The sequence below is a fragment of the Ammospiza caudacuta genome, chromosome 30 (assembly GCF_027887145.1).
Source record: "Ammospiza caudacuta isolate bAmmCau1 chromosome 30, bAmmCau1.pri, whole genome shotgun sequence".
Taxonomy (NCBI): Eukaryota; Metazoa; Chordata; class Aves; order Passeriformes; family Passerellidae; genus Ammospiza; species Ammospiza caudacuta.
This window is the reverse complement of record NC_080622.1, coordinates 4,168,123-4,192,102: the sequence shown is the minus strand read 5'-3', so window position 1 is coordinate 4,192,102 and position 23,980 is coordinate 4,168,123. Positions and strand designations below refer to the sequence as shown.

At 56.6% G+C, this 23,980-nt stretch overlaps 2 protein-coding genes across 4 annotated transcripts; one reads left to right on the top strand and one right to left on the bottom strand.

The window, feature by feature from the left end:
• Window positions 1-195: 195 nt before the first annotated feature.
• Window positions 196-9,031, bottom strand: S100A10 (S100 calcium binding protein A10). The gene is made up of 3 exons (XM_058821824.1): window positions 8,737-9,031; window positions 3,594-3,749; window positions 196-928 (listed from the first exon to the last, which is right to left on the bottom strand). Exons 1-3 carry the CDS (start codon window positions 8,935-8,937, stop codon window positions 767-769), a joined length of 519 nt encoding a protein of 172 aa, XP_058677807.1. The 5' UTR covers window positions 8,938-9,031; the 3' UTR covers window positions 196-766.
• A 2,052-nt stretch (window positions 9,032-11,083) lies between these two features.
• On the top strand, window positions 11,084-23,908 carry DEDD (death effector domain containing). Of its 3 annotated transcripts, XM_058821651.1 has the most exons (6): window positions 11,102-11,225; window positions 16,305-16,382; window positions 16,865-17,351; window positions 19,299-19,406; window positions 20,627-20,773; window positions 23,525-23,908. In XM_058821651.1, the coding sequence occupies exons 3-6, from the start codon at window positions 16,994-16,996 to the stop codon at window positions 23,899-23,901; spliced, it is 990 nt and encodes a 329-aa protein (XP_058677634.1). In that variant the 5' UTR covers window positions 11,102-11,225; window positions 16,305-16,382; window positions 16,865-16,993; the 3' UTR covers window positions 23,902-23,908. The 3 variants fall into 3 exon arrangements, with proteins under 3 accessions (XP_058677632.1, XP_058677634.1, XP_058677633.1); XM_058821649.1 differs by lacking the exon at window positions 16,305-16,382 and having other exon boundaries at window positions 11,084-11,225; XM_058821650.1 differs by lacking the exon at window positions 16,305-16,382 and having other exon boundaries at window positions 11,107-11,225; window positions 16,988-17,351.
• The last annotated feature ends 72 nt before the right edge of the window (window positions 23,909-23,980 follow it).

Genomic DNA, 23,980 nt, shown 5'->3' with positions numbered 1-23,980 from the left:
CCACCCCGAGTGTCCCCAAAGGGGCCCCAAAAGGACCCCAAAGAGACCCCCAAAATGACCCCAAAAGGACTCCAAAGAGACCCCAAATTGAGAAAGACCCCAAAAGGACCCCAATGTGACCCCAAAAGGAATCTCAAAGAGATCCCAAAGGGACCCCAAGAACAGCGAGACCCCGGTTCATACAAAACCCTTTATTGGGGGGTCAGGGCAGCACCCCGGGGTGGGGGGCACCCATGGGGGGAGGGGGGGACAATGAAGGGTCCCAACAGAGCTGGGGGGGGCTGGGGGCACCCATGGGGGGGTCAGGACCCCAAATCAGGGTCAGGGCACACATTTAGGGTTGAGGGAGGATCCAGGATGGTTTTGGGGTGACATCCCCAGGTGGGTGGGGGGCACCCATGGGTGGGGGTCTCAGCTTGCAATGTGGGGGGGCAGGAACCCCTGGGTGGGCTCAGGACCCTCAGGGGGAAGGGGTCAGAACCCCAAAGGGAGATCAAGGGTTAGGAGGAAGGATTTAGGGTTAAGAGATGATCCAAGGTGGGTTTGGGGTGACACCCTAAGATGGGTGGGGGGCACCCATGGGTGGGGAGGGGTTCATCACCCCTTTGGGGGGGGGTCTCAGCCCATCGGGGAGGGTCAGGACCTCATAGGAAAGGTTCAAAACCCCAAGGAAGGATCAAGGCACACATTTAGGGTTTAGTGAGGGTCCAAGGCGGGTTTGGGGTGACACCCTAAGATGGGTGGGGGGCACCCATGGGTGGGGGTCTCAGCGGCGGCCGCGCTGCTTCATGTGCTGCACGAAGTAGTCGTTGCAGGCGATGGTGAGCCCGGCCACCAGCGAGAAGAAGCCCTGGAAGCCGACGCGGCCGTCGCGGCTCTGCTCAACGTCCCGCAGGATGCGGTCCAGGGCGTTGGGGTCGCGCTGGTTCTGGGGGAAAAACAGGGGAAAAATGGGTCAGATCCCAAATGGGAACGGGGTCAGATCCCAAATGGGAACGGGGTCAGATCCCAAATGGGAACGGGGTCCCACTCCAGGGCGTTGGGGTCCTGCTGGTTCTGGGGGAAAAACGGGGAAAAATGGGTCAGATCCCAAATGGGAACGGGGTCAGATCCCAAATGGGAACGGGTTCCCACTCCAGGGCGTTGGGGTCGCGCTGGTTCTGGGGGAAAAACAGGGGAAAATAGGGAAAAAGGGTCAGATCCCAAATGGGAACGGGGTCAGATCCCAAATGGGAACGGGGTCCCACTCCAGGGCGTTGGGGTAACGCTGGTTCTGGGGGAAAACCGGGGGAAAAACAGGGAAAAAGGGTCAGATCCTAAATGGGAACAGGGTCCCACTCCAGGGCATTGGGGTCGCGCTGGTTCTGGGGGAAAAACAGGGGAAAAATGGGTCAGATCCCAAATGGGAACGGGGTCAGATCCTAAATGGGAACGGGGTCCCACTCCAGGGCGTTGGGGTCCTGCTGGTTCTGGGGGAAAAAACGGGGAAAACAGGGAAAAAGGGTCAGATCCTAAATGGGAACAGGGTCCCACTCCAAGGCGTTGGGGTAACGCTGGTTCTGGGGGAAAAAATGGGGAAAATGGGTCAGATCCCAAATGGGAACAGGGTCCCACTCCAGGGCATTGGGGTCCTGCTGGTTCTGGGGGAAAAACGGGGGAAAATGGGTCAGATCCCAAATGGGAATGGGGTCAGATCCTAAATGGGAACAGGGTCAGATCCTAAATGGGAATGGGGTCAGATCCCACAGGATCCAATCCAGGGCGTTGGGGTCGCGCTGGTTCTGGGGGAAAAACAGGGAAAAAGGGTCAGATCCCAAATGGGAACGGGGTCCCACTCCAGGGCGTTGGGGTCGCGCTGGTTCTGGGGGAAAAATGGGGGAAAACAGGGAAAAAGGGTCAGATCCCAAATGGGAATGGGGTCCCACAGGCTATGGCCCAAGGCGTTGGGGTCACACTGGTTCTGGGGGAAATAATGGGGAAAATGCATCAGATCCTAAATGGGAACGGGGTCAGATCCTAAATGGGAATGGGGAGAATGGGGGGATCATCACCCCCGGTCCCAAGGTTTATGGGGTTTGATCTTGGGGTTTACAGGATCTGGTCCCAGAGTTCTGTGGGATCCCATCCCAGGGGTTCTGTCTGGTTTGATCCCAGGGTTTATGGGATCCCATCCCAAGGTTTATGGGGTTTGATCTTGGGGTTCTCTAGCTCCCATTGATCCCATCCCATAGATAAAATGCCATGGCTCCCATCCCATGGATCCCATAGATGTCATCTCATGGATCCCACCCCATGGCTCAGATAGATCCCATCCCATCCCACCCCATGGATCCCATCCCACCCCATGGATCCCATCCCACCCCATGGATCCCATCCCACCCCATGGATCCCACCCCATGGCTCACATAGATCCCATCCCACCCCATCTCATGGATCCCATGGATCCCATAGATGCCATCTCATGGATCCCACCCCATGGCTCTCATGGATCCCACCCCATGGATCCCATGGATGTCATCTCATGGATCCCACCCCATGGATCCCATAGATGCCATCTCATGGATCCCACCCCATCTCATGGATCTCATCCCATGGATCCCACCCCATGGATCCCATGGATCCCATAGATGCCATCTCATGGATCCCACCCCATCTCATGGATCCCACCCCATGGCTCTCATAGATCCCACCCTATGGATCCCATAGATGAAAACTCATGGATCCCATCCCATGGATCCCATGGATCCTATAGATGCCATCTCATGGATCCCATCCCATGGCTCTCATAGATCCCACCCCATGGATCCCATGGATCCCATAGATGCCATCTCATGGATCCCACCCCATCTCATGGATCCCATCCCATGGATCCCATAGATGAAATCTCATGGATCCCACCCCATGGATCCCATGGATCCCATGGATGCCATCTCATGGATCCCACCCCATCTCATGGATCCCACCCCATGGATCCCATAGATGAAAACTCATGGATCCCATCCCATGGATCCCATGGATGCCATCTCATGGATCTCATCCCATGGCTCTCATAGATCCCATCCCATGGATCCCATAGATGAAAACTCATGGATCCCACCCCATGGATCCCATAGATGAAAACTCATGGATCCCATCCCATGGATCCCATGGACGCCATCTCATGGATCCCATAGATGCCATCTCATGGATCTCATCCCATGGCTCTCATAGATCCCACCCCATGGATCCCATAGATGCCATCTCATGGATCCCACCCCATCTCATGGATCCCACCCCATCTCATGGATCCCATCCCATGGCTCTCATAGATCCCACCCCATGGATCCCATAGATGCCATCTCATGGATCCCACCCCATCTCATGGATCCCACCCCATCTCATGGATCCCATCCCATGGCTCTCATAGATCCCACCCCATGGATCCCATGGATGAAAACTCATGGATCCCATCCCATGGCTCTCACAGATCCCACCCCATGGATCCCATAGATGCCATCTCATGGATCCCACCCCATGGATCCCATAGATGAAAACTCATGGATCCCACCCCATGGATCCCATGGACGCCCTGGACCCCCCAGAGCCGTGCCCACCTCGAGGAACCCCGGGAACTCCTTGTCCATGAGCGCCCTGAGGTCCTCCTTGGCCAGGTGCTCCTTGTCCCCCGCGTACTTGTGGAAGGTGAACATCAGCGTCTCCATGGCGTGCTCCAGCTGCGACGGCATCCTGACCCTGGGGCTGCCAAAATCCTGGTGGGAAAACCAAAACTCATACTGGGAACCCCAAAAATCCCAATGGGAAATACAAAAATCCTGATGGGAACCCAAAAACTTCCATCAGAAACTTGAGATTCCTGATGGGAACCCAAAATCCCAATGGGAAACCTGAAATTCCTGATGGGAACCCAAAAATCCCAATTGGAAACTTGAAATTCCTGATGGGAACCCAAAAATTCCTGATGGGAACCCCAAAAATCCTGATGGGAAACCCAAAAATCCTGATGGGAACCCAAAAATTCCTGATGGGAAACCTGAAATCCCAATGGGAAACACAAAATTCCTGATGGAAACCCAAAAAACCCCAATTGGAAACTTGAAATTCCTGATGGGGAAATCAAAAATCCTGATGGGAAACATGAAATTCCTGATGGGAACCCCAAAAATCCTGATGGGAACCCAGAAACCCCCATTGGAAACTTGAAATTCTTGATGGGAACCCAAAATCCTGATGGGAAACACAAAAATCCCAACGGGAAACCTGAAATTCCTGATGGGAACCCAAAAATTCCTGATGGGAACCCCAAAAATCCTGATGGGAAACCCAAAAATCCTGATGGGAAACCTGAAATTCCTGATGGGAACCCCAAAAATCCCAATGGGAAACACAAAATTCCTGATGGAAACCCAAAAAACTCCAATTGGAAACTTGAAAATCCTGATGGGGAAATCAAAAATCCTGATGGGAAACATGAAATTCCTGATGGGAACCCCAAAAATCCCGATGGGAAACCCAAAATACCGATGGGAAACCCAAAAATCCTGATGGGAAACCTGAAATTCCTGCTGGGAACCCCAAAAATCCCGATGGGAACCCCAAAATTCCTGAGGGGATCCCAAAAATCCCAATGGGAAACACAAATTCCCAATGGGAACCCCAAAATTCATCCTGGATCTCCCAAATTCCACCTGAGCTCCCCAAAATTCCTTCTGGACCTCAACAAAATTCCTTCTGAACCGCCCAAATCCTTCTTGGAAATCCCCAAATTCCTCCTGGGAACCCCAAAATTTCTCCTGGGACCCCTCCAAATTCCCCTCGTGCCCCCCCCCCCCCAAATCTCTTCTGGACTCCCCAGAATCCCTCCAGGACCCCCCAAAATCCCTCCTGGGACGCCAAAATTCCCCCCAAAATCCCCCCTGGACCCCCCCAAATCCCTCCAGGATCCCCCAAATCCCCCCTGAGCACCCCCAAAATCCCTTCAAGACCCCTCAAAATCCCTCCAGGACCACCCAAATCCCTCCAGGACCCCTCAAATCCCTTCAGGACCCCCCAAATCCCCCCTTGGCCCCTCAAAACCCCTCCTGGGAACCCCAAATCCCTCCAGGACCCCTCAAATCTTTCCAGGATCCCCCAAAATCCCTTCAGGACCCCCCAAAATCCCTTCAGGACCCCTCCAATCTCTCCAGGACCCCCCAAAATCCCTTCAGGACCCCCCAAAATCCCTCCAGGACCCCCCAAATCCCTCCAGGACCCCCCAAATCCCTGCAGGACCCCCCAAAATCCCTCCAGGACCCCTCAAATCCCTCCAGGACCCCCCCAAAACCCTGCAGGACCCCCCAAAATCCCTTCAGGACCCCCCAAATCCCTCCAGGACCCCTCAAATCCCTCCAAGACCCCTCAAATCCCTCCAGAAGCCCCCAAAACCCTGCAGGACCCCCCAAAATCCCTTCAGGACCCCCCAAATCCCTCCAGGACCACCCAAATCCCTCCAGAACCCCCCAAAATCCCCCCTTGGCCCCTCAAAACCCCTCCTGGGAACCCCAAATCCCTTCAGGACCCCCCAAAATCCCTCCAGGACCCCCCAAATACCTCCAGGACCCCCCAAAATCCCTTCAGGACCCCTCAAATCCCTCCAGGACCCCCCAAAATCCCTCCAGGACCCCCTAAATTCCCTTCAGGACCCCCCAAATCCCTCCAGGACCCCTCAAATCCCTCCAAGACCCCTCAAATCCCTCCAGAAGCCCCCAAAACCCTGCAGGACCCCCCAAAATCCCTTCAGGACCCCCCAAATCCCTCCAGGACCACCCAAATCCCTCCAGAACCCCCCAAAATCCCCCCTTGGCCCCTCAAAACCCCTCCTGGGAACCCCAAATCCCTTCAGGACCCCCCAAAATCCCTCCAGGACCCCCCAAATACCTCCAGGACCCCCCAAAATCCCTTCAGGACCACCCAAATCCCTCCAGGACCCCTCAAATCCCTCCAGGACCCCCCAAAATCCCTCCAGGACCCCCTAAATTCCCTTCAGGACCCCTCAAATCCCTCCAGGACCCCTCAAATCCCTCCAAGACCCCTCAAATCCCTCCAGAAGCCCCCAAAACCCTGCAGGACCCCCCAAAATCCCTTCAGGACCCCCCAAATCCCTCCAGGACCACCCAAATCCCTCCAGAACCCCCCAAAATCCCCCCTTGGCTCCTCAAAACCCCTCCTGGGAACCCCAAATCCCTCCAGGACCCATGAAATCCCTCCAGGACCCCCCAAAATCCCTCCAGGACCCCCCAAAATCCCTCCAGGACCCCCCCAACGCCCCATTCCCGCCCCCCCTGGCCGCGGATTTCCCAGGAATGTCCGGGAATGCTCCGGCCGTGACTCAGCCCCGGGATGGGGCGGGGGGGACACGAGGGGGACACGTCCCGAGGGTGTGGCCGTGTCACCCCCCCCCCCCTTGGGGACACCCCGGTGACTCATGGGGGGAGGGACCCGCCCGCCTCGGGTCCCCCCACCCCCCAAAAAAAAAATAAAAAATCGTAAAAAATGAAGGGATCCACCCTAAAAGTGACCGAGGAAAATGGGGAAGAGTTGAGAAAATGGGAAACGCCCCAAAAAGGAGGAATCCCGCCAAAATTAAGAATGCCCTAAAAAGGGGGAACCCCCAAAAAGGAGGAAGAGCCCCCCAGAAAAATGAGGAATTCCCTCAAAAAATAAGGAAGAATCCCCCCCCCCAAAAAAAAGGAGGAATCCCCTAAAAAGGAGGAAACCCCTCCCCAGAAAAATGAGGAATTCCCTCAAAAAAATAAGGAAGAATCCCCCCCCCCAAAAAAAAGGAGGAATTCCCTAAAAAGGAGGAACGCCCCAAAAAGGAACTCCCTGAAAAAGGAGGAATCCCCCCAAAAGGGAGGAGCCCTCCAAAAAAGGAGGAATCCCCTAAAAAAGGAGGAACCCCCCCCAAAAAAAAGAGGAACCCCCCCAAAATGGAGGAATTCCCTCAAAAAGAAGGAATTCCCTCAAAAGGGAGGAATAATCCCCTAAAAAGAAGGAATCGTCAAAAAGGAGAAATCCCCCCCTCAAAAAAAAAGGAAACTCCCCCCCAAAAAAAGGAAAAATTCCCCCCCAAAATAGGGAGAATTCCTCCAAAAAGGAGGAGTCCCCAAAATGAGAGAGTTGCCCCCAAAAAAGAAGGAATTCCCCAAAAAGGAGGAATCCCCTAAAAAGGAGGAATCCCCCCCTTAAAAAGAGAATCCCCCCCAAAAAAGGGAATTTTCAAAAAAAGGAGCAATTCCCAAAAATGCCCCCCCCCCCAAAAAAAAAAGTGGGAATACCCCCAAAAGTGACCCCAAAAAAAAAGGGGAACCCTAAAAAAAAAAAGGAGGAATCGCCCCAAAAAGGAGGAACTCCCCCAAAAGCGACCCCAGAAAATGGGAACCACCCCAAGAAGGGGGAACCCCAAAAAAAAAGATGGAACCACCCCAAAAGTGAACATCCCAAAAGGGTGGGACCCCCAAAAAGAGTGAGACCCTTAAAAAGGGTGCGACCCCCTAAAAAAAGGGGGTTCGGAGATGGAGACCCCCAAAGTGGGGGACAGGGATGGGGTCCCCCCAAGTGATGCTCAAAATTCCCCCCCAAAATCGGGGAGCGGGACCCCAAATTTGGGGACAGGATTGATCCCGCCCTAAATGGGGTTTGGGGATGGAGACACCCCAAAAACGGACACCGGGATGGGGCTCCCCGTTCCCGGGCACCCCAAATCAGAATTTAGACCCCAAACCGGATTTAGAGATGGGGTTCTCCGTTATTGGGGTGCAGCACCGAGTCCCGGTTCCCGTTACCGGGTGGGGTACCCCAAACCGGAATTTAGACCCCAAACCGGGATTTGGGGATGGGGTTCCCCCATTTTGGGGTGCGGGACCGACTCCCCGTTCCCGTTACTTACCGGGCACCCCAAATCCGAATTTAGACCCCAAACGGGGATTTAGACATGGGGTTCTCCGTTATTGGGGTGCAGGACCGAGTCCCCGTTCCCGTTACCGGGTGGGGTACCTCAAACCGGAATTTAGACCCCAAAGCGAGATTTGGGGATGGGGTTCCCCATTATTGGGGTGCAGGACCGAGTCCCGGTTCCCGTTACCGAGTGGGGTACCTCAAACCGGAATTTAGACCCCAAACCGGGATTTGGGGATGGGTTTCCCCCATTTTGGGGTGCGGGACCGACTCCCCGTTACCGGGACCGGGAGGGGGACCCCAAACCGGAATTTAGACTCCAAACGGGGATTTAGAGATGGGGTTCCCCAATTTTGGGGTGCAGGACCGAGTCCCCGTTCCCGTTACCGGGCAGGGGACCCCAAACTGGAATTAAGACCCCAGACCGGGATTTAGGGATGGGGTTCCCTAATTTTGGGGTGCGGGACCGACTCCCCGTTACCGGGACCGGGAGGGGGACCCCAAACCGGAATTTAGACTCCAAACGGGGATTTAGAGATGGGGTTCCCTAATTTTGGGGTCCCGACCCGAGTCCCGTCCCCGTTACCGGGCGGGGTACCCCAAACCGGATTTAGAGATGGGGTTCTCCATTTTAGGGTGCGGGACCGAGTCCCCGATCCCGTTACCGGACGGAGGACCCCAAACCAGAATTTAGACCCCAGACCGGGATTTCGACCCCAAACCCGGATTTAGAGATGGGGTTCTCCGTTATTGGGGTGCGGGACCGATCCCCCGTTCCCGGGGGTGCCGCTCTCTCTCACTCACCGTGCGTGCGGGGCTCGGTGCTCGGTGCTCGGTGCTCGGTGCCGGTGCGGACAGTGCCGGGGCGCGGTCCGGCCCGGGATAGGCACGGCGGGGGCGGGCCGGACCGGGGGGGGCTCGGGGGGGGCACCGTGACTCACCGGGACCGCCCGGACACCGCCCGGGCACCGCGCCCCGCCCCGGGCTGGGGCCCCCGAGCGCCATCAGCGCCACCCGGGACGGCGGGGACACCACCGGGGACAGACGGGACAACACCGGGACCCCCCTGGGGACATGGGGGACCCTCTCTGAGATCTTCCGGGGATACCGGAGACACCGCCGATTCTGTTCCGGGACCCCCCTCCGGGCACCCGGGACAGCGGGGACACCCCTCGGGACCTTCCCCGGACACCGGGGACCCTCCCGGTTCACCGGAGACACCCCCGGGTTCTGTTCCGAGACCCCCCTCGGGCACCCGGGACACCACCGGGACCCCCTCCTGGCACCGGGGACCACCCGGGAAGCGCCGGTGTGACCCTGAGAAACCTGCCGGTGTCCCCCCCCCGGTGTCCCCTCGGTCCCTCCCCGGTGTCCCCCCAACCCCGTGGGGCCCTCACAGAGGTTCCCCCCCCGCCGCCCCCGGTTCGTTCAGGGCCCGGCGCCGCGGTGGCGCGTGCCGCGGTAATGACACTAATTACAATAATTACAATAATTACAATTACAATCGTTCATTGCCGCGCCCCGGGGCAGCAGAGAGAGGGGGGGAGGGGACATTGATGGTGACGGGGGCGACACACCCAGGTCCCATCCCTGCCCTGCCTCAGTTTCCCCACCCAGGAAGGGGCAAAGGTGAAGGGCCCCACCCGTGGGTGGGGGCGGGGAGCGCTCGGGGCCATGGGGGTGGCATTGCCCCCCCTCATTGTCGCCTCCTTGTCGCCAGGGTGTCCTCCCCGCCCTCAGGACGGGCTCCTCCTCCTCCTCCTCCCGTTGTCCTCACCCCACATTGTCCCCCTCATCCTCCCGCGTATCCCCTCTCAATCTACCCCACCCCACCGCTCTCCCCTCCCTCACAGGAAGCCCCTGACCCCATCTCCACCCTCCTCTCCTCACCCCTTCCCTCAATCCCCAAAACGCCCTAAAAAATCCTCAAAATCTCCTCAAACCCCCCCAGACCCCCCCTTGCTGCCCTCAGTTAAGATGGCGGCGCCTCCGCCTCACGATTTCCAAGATGGCGCCGGCCCCGCCACGCAGCCTCGCGCTGCCCGGCTGCCCTCACTCAAGATGGCGCCCGCCCTTTGCTAACCAATAGCGCTGAAGCCAACAGCAGTAACCCGGATGTAGCCGCCATCTTGCCCTCACCCAACATGGCGCCGCCCTTCCTGTGTTTCCCTATGGGCGTGAAGCCGCAGCGGGCGCGCAGGTGCCCGAATGTAGGCGCGGCTCTGAGGCGACAAAGGGGGCGTGGCCTCCGCCTGCCGGAAGTGACGTCAGGGCGGAGCCGCCCGCAGGGAGCGGGGAGCGGAGCGGACGGAGCCAAGATGGCGGCGCCGGGGCTGGGCCGGCCCTGAGGGGCCGTGAGGGGCCGGGAGGGGCCCCCGCGCTCGGCGGGCTGGGACGGGCCCGCAGGGGGGGCCCCGCCGCTCCCCCCGCCGCTCCTCGCGACGCTGCCGCCGCCGGAGCCTCCCGGGGGCCTGACCGGAGCCTCGCCGGGGCCTGCTCGGGGCCTTTTGCGGCCTTACCGGGGCCTCCCCGCCGCTTTTCGGGGCCGTTTGGGGCATCCCCGGGGCTCGGGGGCGCCGTTTGCGGCCTTACCGGGGCCTCGCCGGGCTTTGACCGGAGCTTTTTGGGGTCGAACCGGGCCCTTCCCGAGGCCTCCGGGGCTGAACCGGGGCTTTGAGGGCCTTTAACGGGGAGAGCCCTCCCGGTGCTCCCCGTTTTGGTTCTTTCTCGCCGGAATTCGGGGCCGATTTCAGCCGGAAATCGCGGCAAAATCGGAAATTTTTTTTGGTTTATTTTTAATTTTTGTCTTGTTTATTTAACAGCGCTTTTCCTGTTTTATTTTTTTTTGTTTGTTTTTTCCGGGATTCCGGTTCCTCCCGTGGCTCAGAAAATCCCGGGATTCGCGGCGCAGCAGGAACGGGATGAAATGCCAAGGATTTCTTCAGCCCGGCGAATTTATTTTTGTTTTTTTCTTGCGGTTTTTGTTTTGACCGAAACAAAATCCGCCATCCAGGGAATTCCTGGAACCGGGAATGACTTAAAGGCAACGCCGCGCTTGGCTTTTCTTCGCTAAATTATTAATTAGGAAATTAAAAAATAATTTAAAAAAGGGTTTTTTTTTTTTTTTTTTTTTTTTTTTGGGGGGGGGGGAGGGAAAATTGCGGTAAGGACTGAGAGCGCTCCAGGCACCGCCGGAACTTTGGGGATTTTTTTTTTAGGGGGGGGATTTGTTGGAAAATTAAAGAGAAGGAAAAAGGGATCGGAGATCGCTGAGAGCGCCCGGAGCCGCCAAGGTGGGTCCGGGGATGGTTCGGGGTTTAATTAATTTGGGGTTTGATTAATTGGGGGTTTATCTTTGGGGGGGGGGGTGGGGAAAGGGATCCAGGGAAGGGAGGGATGGAGCTGGGGAGGTTCAGGGTGGATCTAAAGGGGTTTGGGGTGGATCCAGAAGGTCCTGATGGACCTGGAGAGGTCTGGGGTGGATCCAAAGGGGTTCAGGATGGATCCAGAAGGTCCTGATGGATCTAAAGGGGTTTGGGATGGATCCAGAGGGGTTTGGGATGGATCCAGAAGGTCCTGATGGAGCTGGACAGGTTTAAGATGGATCCAGAGGGTCCTGATGGATCTGAAGGGGTTTGGGATGGATCCAGAAGGTCCTGATGGATCTGGAGAGGTTCAGGGTGGATCCAGAGGGTCCTGATGGACCTGGAGAGGTTCAGGATGGATCCAGGGATGGATCCAGAAGTTCCTGATGGATCTGGAGAGGTTCAGGATGGATCCAGAGGGTTCTGGTGGATCTGGAGAGGTTTAAGATGGATCCCAGAGGGGTTTGGGATGGACCCAGAAGGTCCTGATGGATCTGGAGAGGTTCAGGATGGACCCAGAAGGTCCTGATGGACCTGGAGAGGTTCAGGGTGGATCCAGAGGGTTCTGGTGGATCTGGAGAGGTTCAGGATGGATCCAGGGATGGATCCAGAAAGTCCTGATGGACCTGGAGAGGTTCAGGATGGATCCAAAGGGGTTTGGGATGGATCCAGAAGGTCCTGATGGATCTGGAGAGGTTCAAGATGGATCCAAAGGGTCCTGATGGATCTGAAGGGGTTTGGGATGGATCCAGAAGATCCTGATGGATCTGGAGAGGTTCAGGGTGGATCCAGGGATGGATCCAGAAGGTCCTGATGGACCTGGAGAGGTTTAAGATGGATCCAGAGGGGTTTGGGATGGATCCAGAAGGTCCTGATGGATCTGGAGAGGTTCAGGATGGATCCAGGGATGGATCTGGAGAGGTTTTGGTGGATCTGGAGAGGTTCAGGGTGGATCCAGAAGGTCCTGATGGATCCAGAGAGGTTCAGGATGGAGCCAGTGAAGGTCAGGATGGATCTGGAGAGGTTTGGGACAGATCCAGGGAAGTTTGGGATGGATCCAGAGGGTTCTGATGCATCTGGAGAGGCTTGAGGTGGATTTGGAGAAGTTCAAAGTGGATCCAGAGAGGTTCAGGATGGATCCAGTAGTGCCTGGTGGATCTGGAGAGCTTTAGGATGGATCCAAGGATGGATCCGGAGGGTCCTGATGGATCCAGAGAGGCTTGAGATGGATTTGGAGAGGTTCAAGATGGATCCAGAAGTTCCTGGTGGGTGTGGAGAGGTCTGGGATGGATCTGGAGAGGTTCAGGATGGATCCAGAAGGTCGTGATGGATCTGGAGAGGTTCAGGGTGGATCCAGAAGGTCTTGATGGAGCTGGAGAGCTCTGGGATGGATCTGGAGAGGTCTAGGATGGATCTAAAGGGGTTTGGGGTGGATCCAGGGAAGTTTATTATGGATCCAGAGAGTCCTGAGGGATCTGGAGAGAGTCAGGATTCATCCAAGGAGGTCTGGGATGGATCCAGAGGGTCCTGATGGATCCAAGAATGGATCTGGCGGGTCCTGATGGGTTTGGAGAGGTCTGGAGAGGTTCAGGATGGATCCAGGGATGGATCCAGAGGGTCCTGATGGATCTGAAGGGGTTTGGGATGGATCCAGAAGGTCCTGATGGACCTGGAGAGGTTCAGGATAGATCCAGAGGGTCCTGATGGATCCAAGAATGGATCTGGTGGGTCCTGATGGGTTTGGAGAGGTCTGAGATGGATCCAGAGGGGTTCAGGATGGATCCAAAGGGTCCTGATGGATCCAAAGGGGTTTGGGATGGATCCAGAGGGTCCTGATGGACCTGGAGAGGTTCAGGATGGATCCAGGGATGGATCCAGAGAGGTTTGGGATGGATCCAGAAGGTCCTGGTGGATCCAGAGAGAGTCAGGATGGACCTGGAGAGGTTCAGGATGGATCCAAAGGGGTTTGGGATGGATCCAGAAGGTCCTGATGGACCTGGAGAGGTTTAAGATGGATCCAGAGGGTCCTGATGGATCTGGAGAGGTTCAGGGTGGATCCAGGGATGGATCCAGAAGTTCCTGATGGACCTGGAGAGGTTCAGGGTGGATCCAGAGGGTTCTGGTGGATCTGGAGAGGTTCAGGATGGATCCAGGGATGGATCCAGAAGTTCCTGATGGATCTGGGGAGGTTCAGGGTGGATCCAGAGCAGGTTGGGATGGAGCAGGAGAGGCTCAGGAATTCAATTCCCCCATTCCCAGCTGCTTCCAGGCCTGGGAATTCCCAAATTCCCAAATTCCAGAGCTGGTTTCCCATGGGATGTTTTGTCAGGATCTTCCTCCTCCTCCTCCTCCCTTCCATCCTCTTCTTCCCAAAAATCCAATTTATTGCGGCTGGGAATGGATTTTTGGGAATTCCTGCTGGATTTAGGAGTGGAAATTCATCAGAAAAAAAGAAGAAAAGTCAGGATTAATCCAAATTTTTGGGGTTTTTCCCCCAGTTATTTGGGAATTTTTCCTATCCATGAGAATTGTGAGGGAAAAATTCACCTGGAATCTCCCTCGTGTCCATTTCCCCCGGAAAATTCACCTAAAAATTGGGATTTGGGACTTTTCTCCTCACCCAGGCTGAGATTTTTAGGGATAATTCTGGAATTTTGATGGTTTTGGCCCAGATTTAATGGGGAAAAATCCCAAAATATCCTCAGGGATCCCATGGGCCGAGCCCTGGGAAGCTGCAGGAACTCGTTTTTCCCGTTGATCCCGAAATTATTTGAATGTTCCCGGAATTCTCTTCCTGGGAAAAGGGGTGGGAGGGATTTCCTGAGGGATTTTGGGATCTTTGGGTTTTTTTCTGGGGGATTTTTCTGCTCATTTCTGAGAAAAATCCACAAATTTTTGGGATTTCCACCTCCCACCCCTCAGGATTTTGGGATTTTGGGAACCATTGGAATTTCCAGCCAGAATTTCCTGCTTGGAAATGAATTTAACAATTTTTGTGGATTTTTTTTTTTGTTTTTTTGAATGTTTAATCCCCAAAATTCCCCTTTCCCAGGGGTCAGCACTTCCATAAAATCTCAATTTTCCCAAATTTCTTTGGATCTTCACACCAAATTCCAGCTTTTTTCTGGCTTCCATGTGAGGAAAACCATCCAGGATCATTCCAGGGAGGTTGGTGCTGATGAATCCAAGATTTTTTTTTCCCAATTTTTGCACAATTCACCACCCAAGTTCAGGAAAAAAGAGACATTTTAATGAAAACTCCCTTAAAAAAATCAGGATCACAGCACCAGGTGTTTCCCAAAGATTGGGGTCAGCATTCCAATGGAAAATCTCTGGGATTTGGGGTTGGGATCCCAATGGGAAATCCCAGGGGTTGGAGCTGGGGTCCTGATGGAAAATCCCAAAGATTTGGGGTCGGGATCCTGAGAGGATCCCAATGGAAAATCCTGGGATTGGGGTCAGGATCCCAATGGAAAATCCCAAAGATTGGGGTTGGGATCCTGATGGAAAATCCCAAAGATTTGGGGTCAAGATCCCAATGGAAAATCCCTGGGATTGGGGTTGGGATCCTGATAGAAAATCCCAGGGATTTGGGTCAGGATTCCACTGGAAAATTCCTTGGGATTGGGGTCGGGATCCTGATGGAAAATCCCAAAGACTTGGGGTCGGGATCCTGATGGAAAATCCCAAAGATTGGGGTCGAGATCCTGATAGAAAATCCCAGGGATTTGGGGTCGGGATCCCACTGGAAAATTACTGGGATTTGGGTTGGGATCTTGATGGAAAATCCCAAAGATTGGGGTCGGGATCCTGAGAGGATCCCACTGGAAAATCCCCAAGATTTGGGGTCAGGATCCCACTAGAAAATCCCAAAGATTGGGGTCGGGATCCTGATGGAAAATCCCAAAGATTGGGGTCGGGATCCCACTGGAAAATCCCTGGGATTGGGGTTGGGATCCTGAGTGGATTCCAATGGGAAACCCCCAGGATTTGGGGTCAGGATCCCACTGGAAAATTACTGGGATTTGGGTTGGGATCCTGATGGAAAATCCCCAAGATTTGGGGTCAGGATCCCAATGGAAAATCCCTGGGATTTGGGTTGGGATCCTGAGTGGATTCCAATGGGAAACCCCCAGGATTTGGGGTCAGGATCCCACTGGAAAATCCCAAAGATTGGGGTCGGGATCCTGATGGAAAATTCCCAAGATTGGGGTCGAGATCCTGATAGAAAATCCCAGGGATTTGGGGTCGGGATCCCACTGGAAAATTACTGGGATTGGGGTTGGGATCCTGATGGAAAATCCCAAAGATTGGGGTTGGGATCCTGAGAGGATCCCAATGGAAAATCCTGGGATTGGGGTCAGGATCCCACTGGAAAATCCCAAAGATTGGGGTTGGGATCCTGATGGAAAATCCCAAAGATTGGGGTCAGCATTCCAATGGAAAATCTCTGGGATTGGGGTCGGGATCCCAATGGAAAATCCCAAAGATTGGGGTCAGGATCCTGATGGAAAATCCCCAGGATTTGGGGTCAGGATCTCAATGGAAAATTACTGGGATTTGGGGTTGGGATCCTGATGGAAAATCCCAGGGTTTTGGGTCAGGATCCCACTGGAAAATTCCTGGGATTTGGGTTGGGATCCTGAGTGGATTCCAATGGGAAACCCCCAGGATTTGGGGTCAGGATCCCACTGGAAAATCCCAAAGATTGGGGTTGGGATCCTGATGGAAAATCCCCAAGATTTGGGGTCAGGATCCCACTGGAAAATCCTGGGATTGGGATTGGGATCTCGACTGGATTCCAATGGAAAACCCCCAGGATTTGAGGTCAGGATCCTGAGTGGATTCCAATGGAAAATCCCTGGGATTGGGGTCAAGACCGTGATGGAAAACCCTTGGGATTTGGGGTCAGGATCTCCATGTCCCCAGGTGCCCACGGCGGGGCAGAAGCGCAGTGGCAGCGCCATGTCCCACTGACCCCGTGTCCCTGTGTCCCCATGTCCCCAGGTGCCCACGGCGGGGCAGAAGCGCAGTGGCAGCGCCAGTGGCACTGGTGGCAGTGGCGCAGTGCTATGGTTGGAGGAGGTTGGCAGGGGTTGTATGACCCCATGTCCCATTGTCCCCATGTCCCATGTTGGTGTCCCCAGGTGCCCATGGCGGGGCAGAAGCATGGCAGTGGCAGTGCCACGTCCCACTGACCCCGTGTCCCTGTGTCCCCATGTCCCCAGGTGCCCATGGCGGGGCAGAAGCGTGGCAGTGGCAGTGCCATGTCCCACTGACCCCATGTCTGTCCCCAGGTGCCCATGGCGGGGCAGAAGCATGGCGCAGGTGGTGGCAGTGCCAGTAGTGCCATGTCCCACTGACCCCGTGTCCCCTTGTCCCCATGTCCCAGTTACACCATGTCTGTCCCCATGTGCCCAGGTGCCCATGGCGGGGCGGAAGCATGGCAGTGGCAGTGCCATGTCCCACTGATTCCATGTCTGTCCCCATGTCCCCAAGTGCCCGTGGCGGGCCGGAAGCATGGCAGTGGCAGTGCCATGTCCCACTGACCCCATGTCTGTCCCCAGGTGCCCGTGGCGGGTCGGAAGCACGGCGCCGGCAGTGCCAGCGGTGACACGGGTGGCGCGGTGCCGTGGCCGGAGGAGCCAGTCCTGTACTGACCCCACGTCCCATTGTCCCCGCGTCCCCAGGTGCCCATGGCGGGTCGGAAGCGCGGCGCGGGCGCCGGCAGTGCCAACGGCGGCACGGGTGGCGCGGTGCCGTGGCCGGAGGAGCCGGGCGAGCGCGAGCAGGGCCTGTACTCGCTGCACCGCATGTTCGACATCGTGGGCGCGCAGCTGACGCACCGCGACGTGCGCGTGCTCTCCTTCCTCTTCGTGGACGTGCTGGACGAGGCCGAGCGCGGCCGCATCCGCTCGGGCCGCGACTTCCTGCTGGCCCTGGAGCGCCAGGGCCGCTGCGACGAGAGCAACCTGCGGCAGCTGCTGCAGCTGCTGCGCATCATCACCCGCCACGACCTGCTGCCCTACGTCAGCCTCAAGAGGCGGCGCCCCGGTGAGTGTCCGTCACGATATGCTGTGATATATGGGGTCACTGTCGTGATATACGGGGTGATATCGGGGTATTGGGGTCACATCATCAATCATCACCCGCCACGAGCTGCTGCCCTACGTCAGCCTCAAGAGGCGGCGCCCCGGTGAGTGTCCGTCGTGATATATCGTGATATACAGAGTCATACTCGTGATATTCGGGGTGATATCGGGGTATTGAGGGTCACATCATCACCTGCCACGAGCTGCTGCCCTGTGTCAGCCTCAAGAGGCGGTGCCCTGGTGAGTGTCCGTCGTGATATATCGCGATATGCAGGGTAATACTCGTGATATTTGGGGTGATATCGGGGTGTTGGGGTCACATCATCACCCGCCATGAGCTGCTGCCCTGTGTCAGCCTCAAGAGGCGGTGCCCTGGTGAGTGTCTGTCAGGATATATCACGATATATGGGGTGATATTGGGGTGTTGGGGTCACACCATCACCCGCCACGACCTGCTGCCCTACGTCAGCCTCAAGAGGCGGCGCCCCGGTGAGTGCCTGGTGTGATATATCGCGATATATTGTGATATATGGGGTCATACTCGCAATATTCGGGGTGATATCGGGGTATTGGGGTCACATCATCAATCATCACCCGACACGAGCTGCTGCCCTACGTCAGCCTCAAGAGGCGGCGCCCCGGTGAGTGTCCGTCGTGATATATCGCGATATACAGGGTAATACTCGTGATATTTGGGGTGATATTGGGGTATTTGGGTCACATCATCACCCGCCATGAGCTGCTGCCGTACGGCAGCCTCAAGAGACGGCACCCTGGTGAGTGTCTGTCAGGATATATCGCGATATGTGGGGTGATATTGGGGTGTTGGGGTCACATCATCACCTGCCACGAGCTGCTGCCCTGTGTCAGCCTCGAGAGGCGGCGCCCCGGTGAGTGTCCATCGTGATATATCGCGATATACAGGGATGTTGTCAGGGTATATGGGGTCACTGTCAGCGTATGGGGGTATCGGGGTCACACCATCATCTGCTGTTCCCAGTGCCATGCCCGTGCCATTCCGATGCCATTTCCATGCCATTCCTGGTGCCATTCCCGTTCCCAGTGCCATCCCAGTGCCATTCCCAGTGTCATCCCAGTGCCATCCCAGTGCCATTCTTAGGCCATCCTGGTGCCATTCCTGTGACATTCCTGTGCCATTCCTGGTGCCATTCCCGTTCCCAGTGCCATCCCAGTGCCATCCCAGGTGCCATTCCCAGTGTCATCCCAGTGCCATTCTTAGGCCATCCTGGTGCCATTCCTGTGACATTCCTGTGCCATTCCTGGTGCCATTCCCAGTGCCATCCCAGGTGCCATTCCCAGTGTCATCCCAGTGCCATTCTTAGGCCATCCTGGTGCCATTCCTGTGCCATTCCTGGTGCCATTCCCATTCCCAGTGCCATCCCAGTGCCATTCCTGGTGCCATTCCTGTTCCCAGTGCCATTCCTGGTGCCATTCCCAGTGTCATCCCAGTGCCATTCTTAGGCCATACTGGTGCCATTCCTGTGACATTCCTGTGCCATTCCTGGTGCCATTCCCATTTCTGGTGCCATTCCCAGTGCCATCCCGGTGCCATTCCCAGTGTCATCCCAGTGCCATTCTTAGGCCATCCTGATGCCATTCCTGTGCCATTCCTGTTCCCAGTGCCATTCCTGGTGCCATTCCCAGTGTCATCCCAGTGCCATTCTTAGGCCATCCTGGTGCCATTCCTGGTGCCATTCCCAGTGTCATCCCAGTGCCATTCTTAGGCCATCCTGGTGCCATTCCTGTGACATTCCTGGTGCCATTCCCATTTCTGGTGCCATTCCCGGTGCCATCCCGGTGCCATTGCCATGATGTTCCCATGACATTCCATTTCCATGCCATCCCGGTGCCATCTCATGAACATTTCCGTTCCCGTTTCTGTCCTCAGTGTGCCCGGACCTGGTGGACAAGTACCTGGAGGAGACGTCCATCCGCTACGTCACCCCCCGCGCGCCCGGGGGGGCCCCGCCCGGCCTCGGCCACCCCCACAAATCAGGTACGGACCCCTGGGGTCACTGTCACCTCCCCTTTGGGGTCACTGTCCCCATTTGGGGTCATCATCGCTCCCACGTGGGGTCATTGTCACCCTTTGGGGTCACCATCCCCTTTTGAGATCGTTGTCGCTCCCATTTGGGGTCGTCATCGCCCTTTTGGGGTCACTGTCCCGTTTTGGAGACACCAGCCCTCCCCCATGGGATCATTGTCACCCCCATTTTGGGGTCACCATCCCCTTTTTGGGGTCATTGTCACCCCCATTTGGGATCATCACCCCCATTTGGGGTTATCGTCACCCCTTGGGTTCATTGTCACCCCCATTTGGGGTCACCACCCCCTTGCGGTCATCCCAAAGTTCCCGACCCTGGAGCCTCACAGGGCTCTGGGTTTGGGGGACTGTGCCCAGATCTGATGGATGGTTTTGGGGTCTGTGGGGTTGGATTTGGGGTCTCTGACCCCATTTCCCCCATGTCCCAGTGCCTGGCCCCCACCCGTCCCTGTGCTGCCCCCCGGGGTGGGATTTGGGATGGGTTTAGGGTTCCCTTGATTTATTTGGGGTCTGTGGGGTTGGATTTGGGGTCCCTGACCCCATTTCTCCCCATGTCCCAGTGCCTGCCCCCGGGATGGGGTTTGGGGTGGGTTTGGGGTTCCCTGGATGGTTTTGGGATCTGTGGGGTTGTATTTGGGATCTCTGACCCCATTTCTGCCCCCATATCCCAGTGCCTGCCCCCCACCCGTCCCTGGGGTGGGATTTGGGACGGATTTGGGGTCTGTGGGGTGGGATTTGGGATCTCTGGGGTTGCATTTGGGGTCTGTGGGGTGGGATTTGGGGTCCCTGACCCCATTTCTCCCCATGTCCTAGTGCCTGCCCCCGGGATGGGGTTTGGGGTGGGTTTGGGGTTCCCTGGATGGTTTTGGGATCTGTGGGGTTGTATTTGGGATCTCTGACCCCATTTCTCCCCCCATATCCCAGTGCCTGCCCCCCACCCGTCTCTGGGGTGGGATTTGGGACGGATTTGGGGTCTGTGGGGTGGGATTTGGCATCTCTGGGGTTGCATTTGGGGTCTGTGGGGTTGCATTTGGGGTCCCTAACCCCATTTGTGCCCCCCATGTCCCAGTGCCTGCCCCCCACCCGTCCCTGGGGTGGGATTTGGGACGGATTTGGGATCTCTGGGGTTGGATTTGGGGTCCCTAACCCCACTTGTGCCCCCCATGTCCCAGTGCCTGCCCCCCACCCGTCCCTGTGCTGCCCCCCGGGGGGGCCCCAGCTGGGCCCCAAGCGCCCAGGCCGGGCCCGGAGCCTCCTCGGGAGCCAACGGAAACGGAGAAAGTCAGCGACCCCCGACCCCAAGGAGAAACAGACCTGCGGTGAGAGGGGATTGGGGATTGTGGGATTGGGATTGGGAATGTGGGAATGTGGGATTGGGATCCCCAGGGAGAAACAGACCTGCGGTGAGAGGGGTGGGAATGGGATTGGGATTGGGAATGGGATCCCCAAGGAGAAACAGACTTGTGCTGAGCAGGGTATGGGATTGGGAATGGGATTCTTAAAGATAAACAGACCTGTGGTAAAAGGCCGTTTGGGATTGGGAATACAAGATTAGGATTGGGATCCCCAGTGCATGAGACATCCCAAAACGGGGAAAATTTCCCACATTTCCCCCAGTCCCAAACTCCCTAAATCCCACATCCCCCCAATCCTAAACACCACACTCCCCCAATCCCAAACCCCCTAACCCCACATTCCCCCAACCCCTGAACCCCATTCCCCAATCCTCAACCCCACATTCCCCAATCCTAACCCCGTTTCCCCCTAACTCCAGACATCCGCCTGCGTGTGCGCGCCGCGTACTGCCAGTCCCTAAACCCCATTCCCCACATTCCCACATTCCCCCAATCCTAAACCCTAAACCCCACATTCCCCAATCCCTAAACCCCAATTCCCCCAATCCCAAAACCCCCTAAATCCCCCAATTTCCCCCCAATCCTAAATCCCCCATTTCCCCCATGCTCAGACATCCGCCTGCGCGTGCGCGCCGAGTACTGCCAGTCCCTAAACCCCACATCCCCCAATCCCAAACCCCACATTCCCACATTCCCCCAATCCCAAACCCCCTAAATCCCCCAATTTCCCCCCAATCCTAAATCCCCCGTTTCCCCCATGCTCAGACATCCGCCTGCGCGTGCGCGCCGAGTACTGCCAGTCCCTAAACCCCACATCCCCCAATCCCAAACCCCCTAAACCCCACATCCCCCAATCCCAAACCCCACATTCCCACATTCCCCCAATCCCAAACCCCCTAAAACCCCACATCCCCCAATCCCAAACCCCCTAAACCCCACATCCCCCAATCCCAAACCCCCTAAAACCCCACATCCTCCAATCCCAAACCCCCTAAACCCCACATCCCCCAATCCCAAACCCCCTAAACCCCACATCCCCCAATCCCAAACCCCCTAAACCCCACATCCCCCAATCCCAAACCCCCTAAACCCCACATCCCCCAATCCCAAACCCCCTAAACCCCACATCCCCCAATCCCAAACCCCACATTCCCACATCCCCCAATCCCAAACCCCCTAAACCCCACATCCCCCAATCCCAAACCCCCTAAATCCCCCAATTTCCCCCCAATCCTAAATCCCCCGTTTCCTCCATGCCCAGACATCCGCCTGCGCGTGCGTGCTGAATACTGCCAGTCCCTAAACCCCACATCCCCCAATCCCAAACCCCCTAAACCCCACATCCCCCAATCCCAAACCCCCTAAAACCCCACATCCCCCAATCCCAAACCCCCTAAACCCCCACAACCCCCAATCCCTAAACCCCCTAAACCCCACATCCCCCAATCCCAAACCCCCTAAACCCCACAACCCCCAATCCCAAAACCCCCTAAATCCCCCAATTTCCCCCCAATCCTAAATCCCCCATTTCCCTCCATCCCCAGACATCCGCCTGCGCGTGCGCGCCGAGTACTGCCAGTCCCTAAACCCCACATCCTCCAATCCCAAACCCCACATTCCCACATTCCCCCAATCCCAAACCCCCTAAAACCCCACATCCCCCAATCCCAAACCCCCTAAACCCCACATCCCCCAATCCCAAAACCCCCTAAATCCCCCAATTTCCCCCCAATCCTAAATCCCCCATTTCCCCCGTGCCCAGACATCCGCCTGCGTGTGCGCGCCGAGTACTGCCAGTCCCTAAACCCCACATCCTCCAATCCCAAACCCCATTTCCCCAATCCCAAACCCCCTAAACCCCACATCCCCCAATCCCAAACCCCCTAAACCCCACATCCCCCAATCCCAAACCCCCTAAATCCCCCAATTTGCCCCCAATCCTAAATCCCCCGTTTCCCCCACGCCCAGACATCCGCCTGCGCGTGCGCGCCGAGTACTGCCAGTCCCTAAACCCCACATCCCCCAATCCCAAACCCCCTAAACCCCACATCCTCCAATCCCTAAACCCCCTAAACCCCACATCCCCCAATCCCAAAACCCCCTAAATCCCCCAATTTCTCCCCAATCCTAAATCCCCCATTTCCCTCGTGCCCAGACATCCGCCTGCGCGTGCGTGCTGAATACTGCCAGTCCCTAAACCCCACATCCTCCAATCCCAAACCCCATTTCCCCAATCCCAAACCCCCTAAACCCCCTAAACCCCACATCCCCCAATCCCAAACCCCACATTCCCACATCCCCCAATCCCAAACCCCCTAAACCCCACATCCCCCAATCCCAAAACCCCCTAAATCCCCCAATTTCCCCCCAATCCTAAATCCCCCGTTTCCCCCACACCCAGACATCCGCCTGCGCGTGCGCGCCGAGTACTGCCAGTCCCTAAACCCCACATCCTCCAATCCCAAACCCCACATTCCCACATTCCCCCAATCCCAAACCCCCTAAAACCCCACATCCCCCAATCCCAAACCCCCTAAACCCCACATCCCCCAATTCCAAACCCCCTAAACCCCACATCCCCCAATCCCAAAACCCCCTAAACCCCACATCCTCCAATCCCTAAACCCCCTAAACCCCACATCCCCCAATCCCAAAACCCCCTAAATCCCCCAATTTCCCCCCAATCCTAAATCCCCCATTTCCCTCCATCCCCAGACATCCGCCTGCGTGTGCGCGCCGAGTACTGCCAGCACGACTCCGCCCTGCACGGCAACGTCTTCTCCAACAAGCAGGACCCTCTGGAGCGCCAGTTCGAGCGCTTCAACCAGGCCAACACCATCCTGAAATCGCGGGATTTGGGCTCCATCATCTGCGACATCAAATTCTCGGAGCTCACCTACCTCGACGCCTTCTGGCGGGATTACATCAACGGCTCCCTCCTGGAGGCCCTCAAGGGCGTCTTCATCACGGACTCGCTCAAACAGGCCGTGGGCCACGAGGCCATCAAGCTGCTGGTCAACGTGGACGAGGAGGATTACGAGTTGGGTCGCCAGAAACTCCTCAGGAACTTGATGCTCCACACGGCTCCCTGAGGGGTTCACCCCCACCCTGCCCCCAGTTTGGGTTTTTTTTTTGGGGTTTTTTTTTTTGGGATTTTCCTGGTTTTTTCCC

What these genes read in the sequence shown, in the direction of transcription:
- DEDD (XM_058821649.1), top strand. Translation starts at nt 16,994, where the DNA reads ATGGCGGGTCGGAAGCGCGGCGCGGGCGCCGGCAGTGCCAACGGCGGC. An exon ending in CCTCAAGAGGCGGCGCCCCG is followed by an intron (nt 17,352 to 19,298) that starts GTGAGTGTCCGT and finishes TTCTGTCCTCAG; the next exon opens with TGTGCCCGGACCTGGTGGAC. An exon ending in CAAGGAGAAACAGACCTGCG is followed by an intron (nt 20,774 to 23,524) that starts GTGAGAGGGGAT and finishes CTCCATCCCCAG; the next exon opens with ACATCCGCCTGCGTGTGCGC.
- S100A10 (XM_058821824.1), bottom strand. Translation starts at nt 8,937, where the DNA reads ATGGCGCTCGGGGGCCCCAGCCCGGGGCGGGGCGCGGTGCCCGGGCGG. An exon ending in CACCGAGCCCCGCACGCACG is followed by an intron (nt 3,750 to 8,736) that starts GTGAGTGAGAGA and finishes TTTTCCCACCAG; the next exon opens with GATTTTGGCAGCCCCAGGGT. An exon ending in AGTTCCCGGGGTTCCTCGAG is followed by an intron (nt 929 to 3,593) that starts GTGGGCACGGCT and finishes TTTTTCCCCCAG; the next exon opens with AACCAGCGCGACCCCAACGC.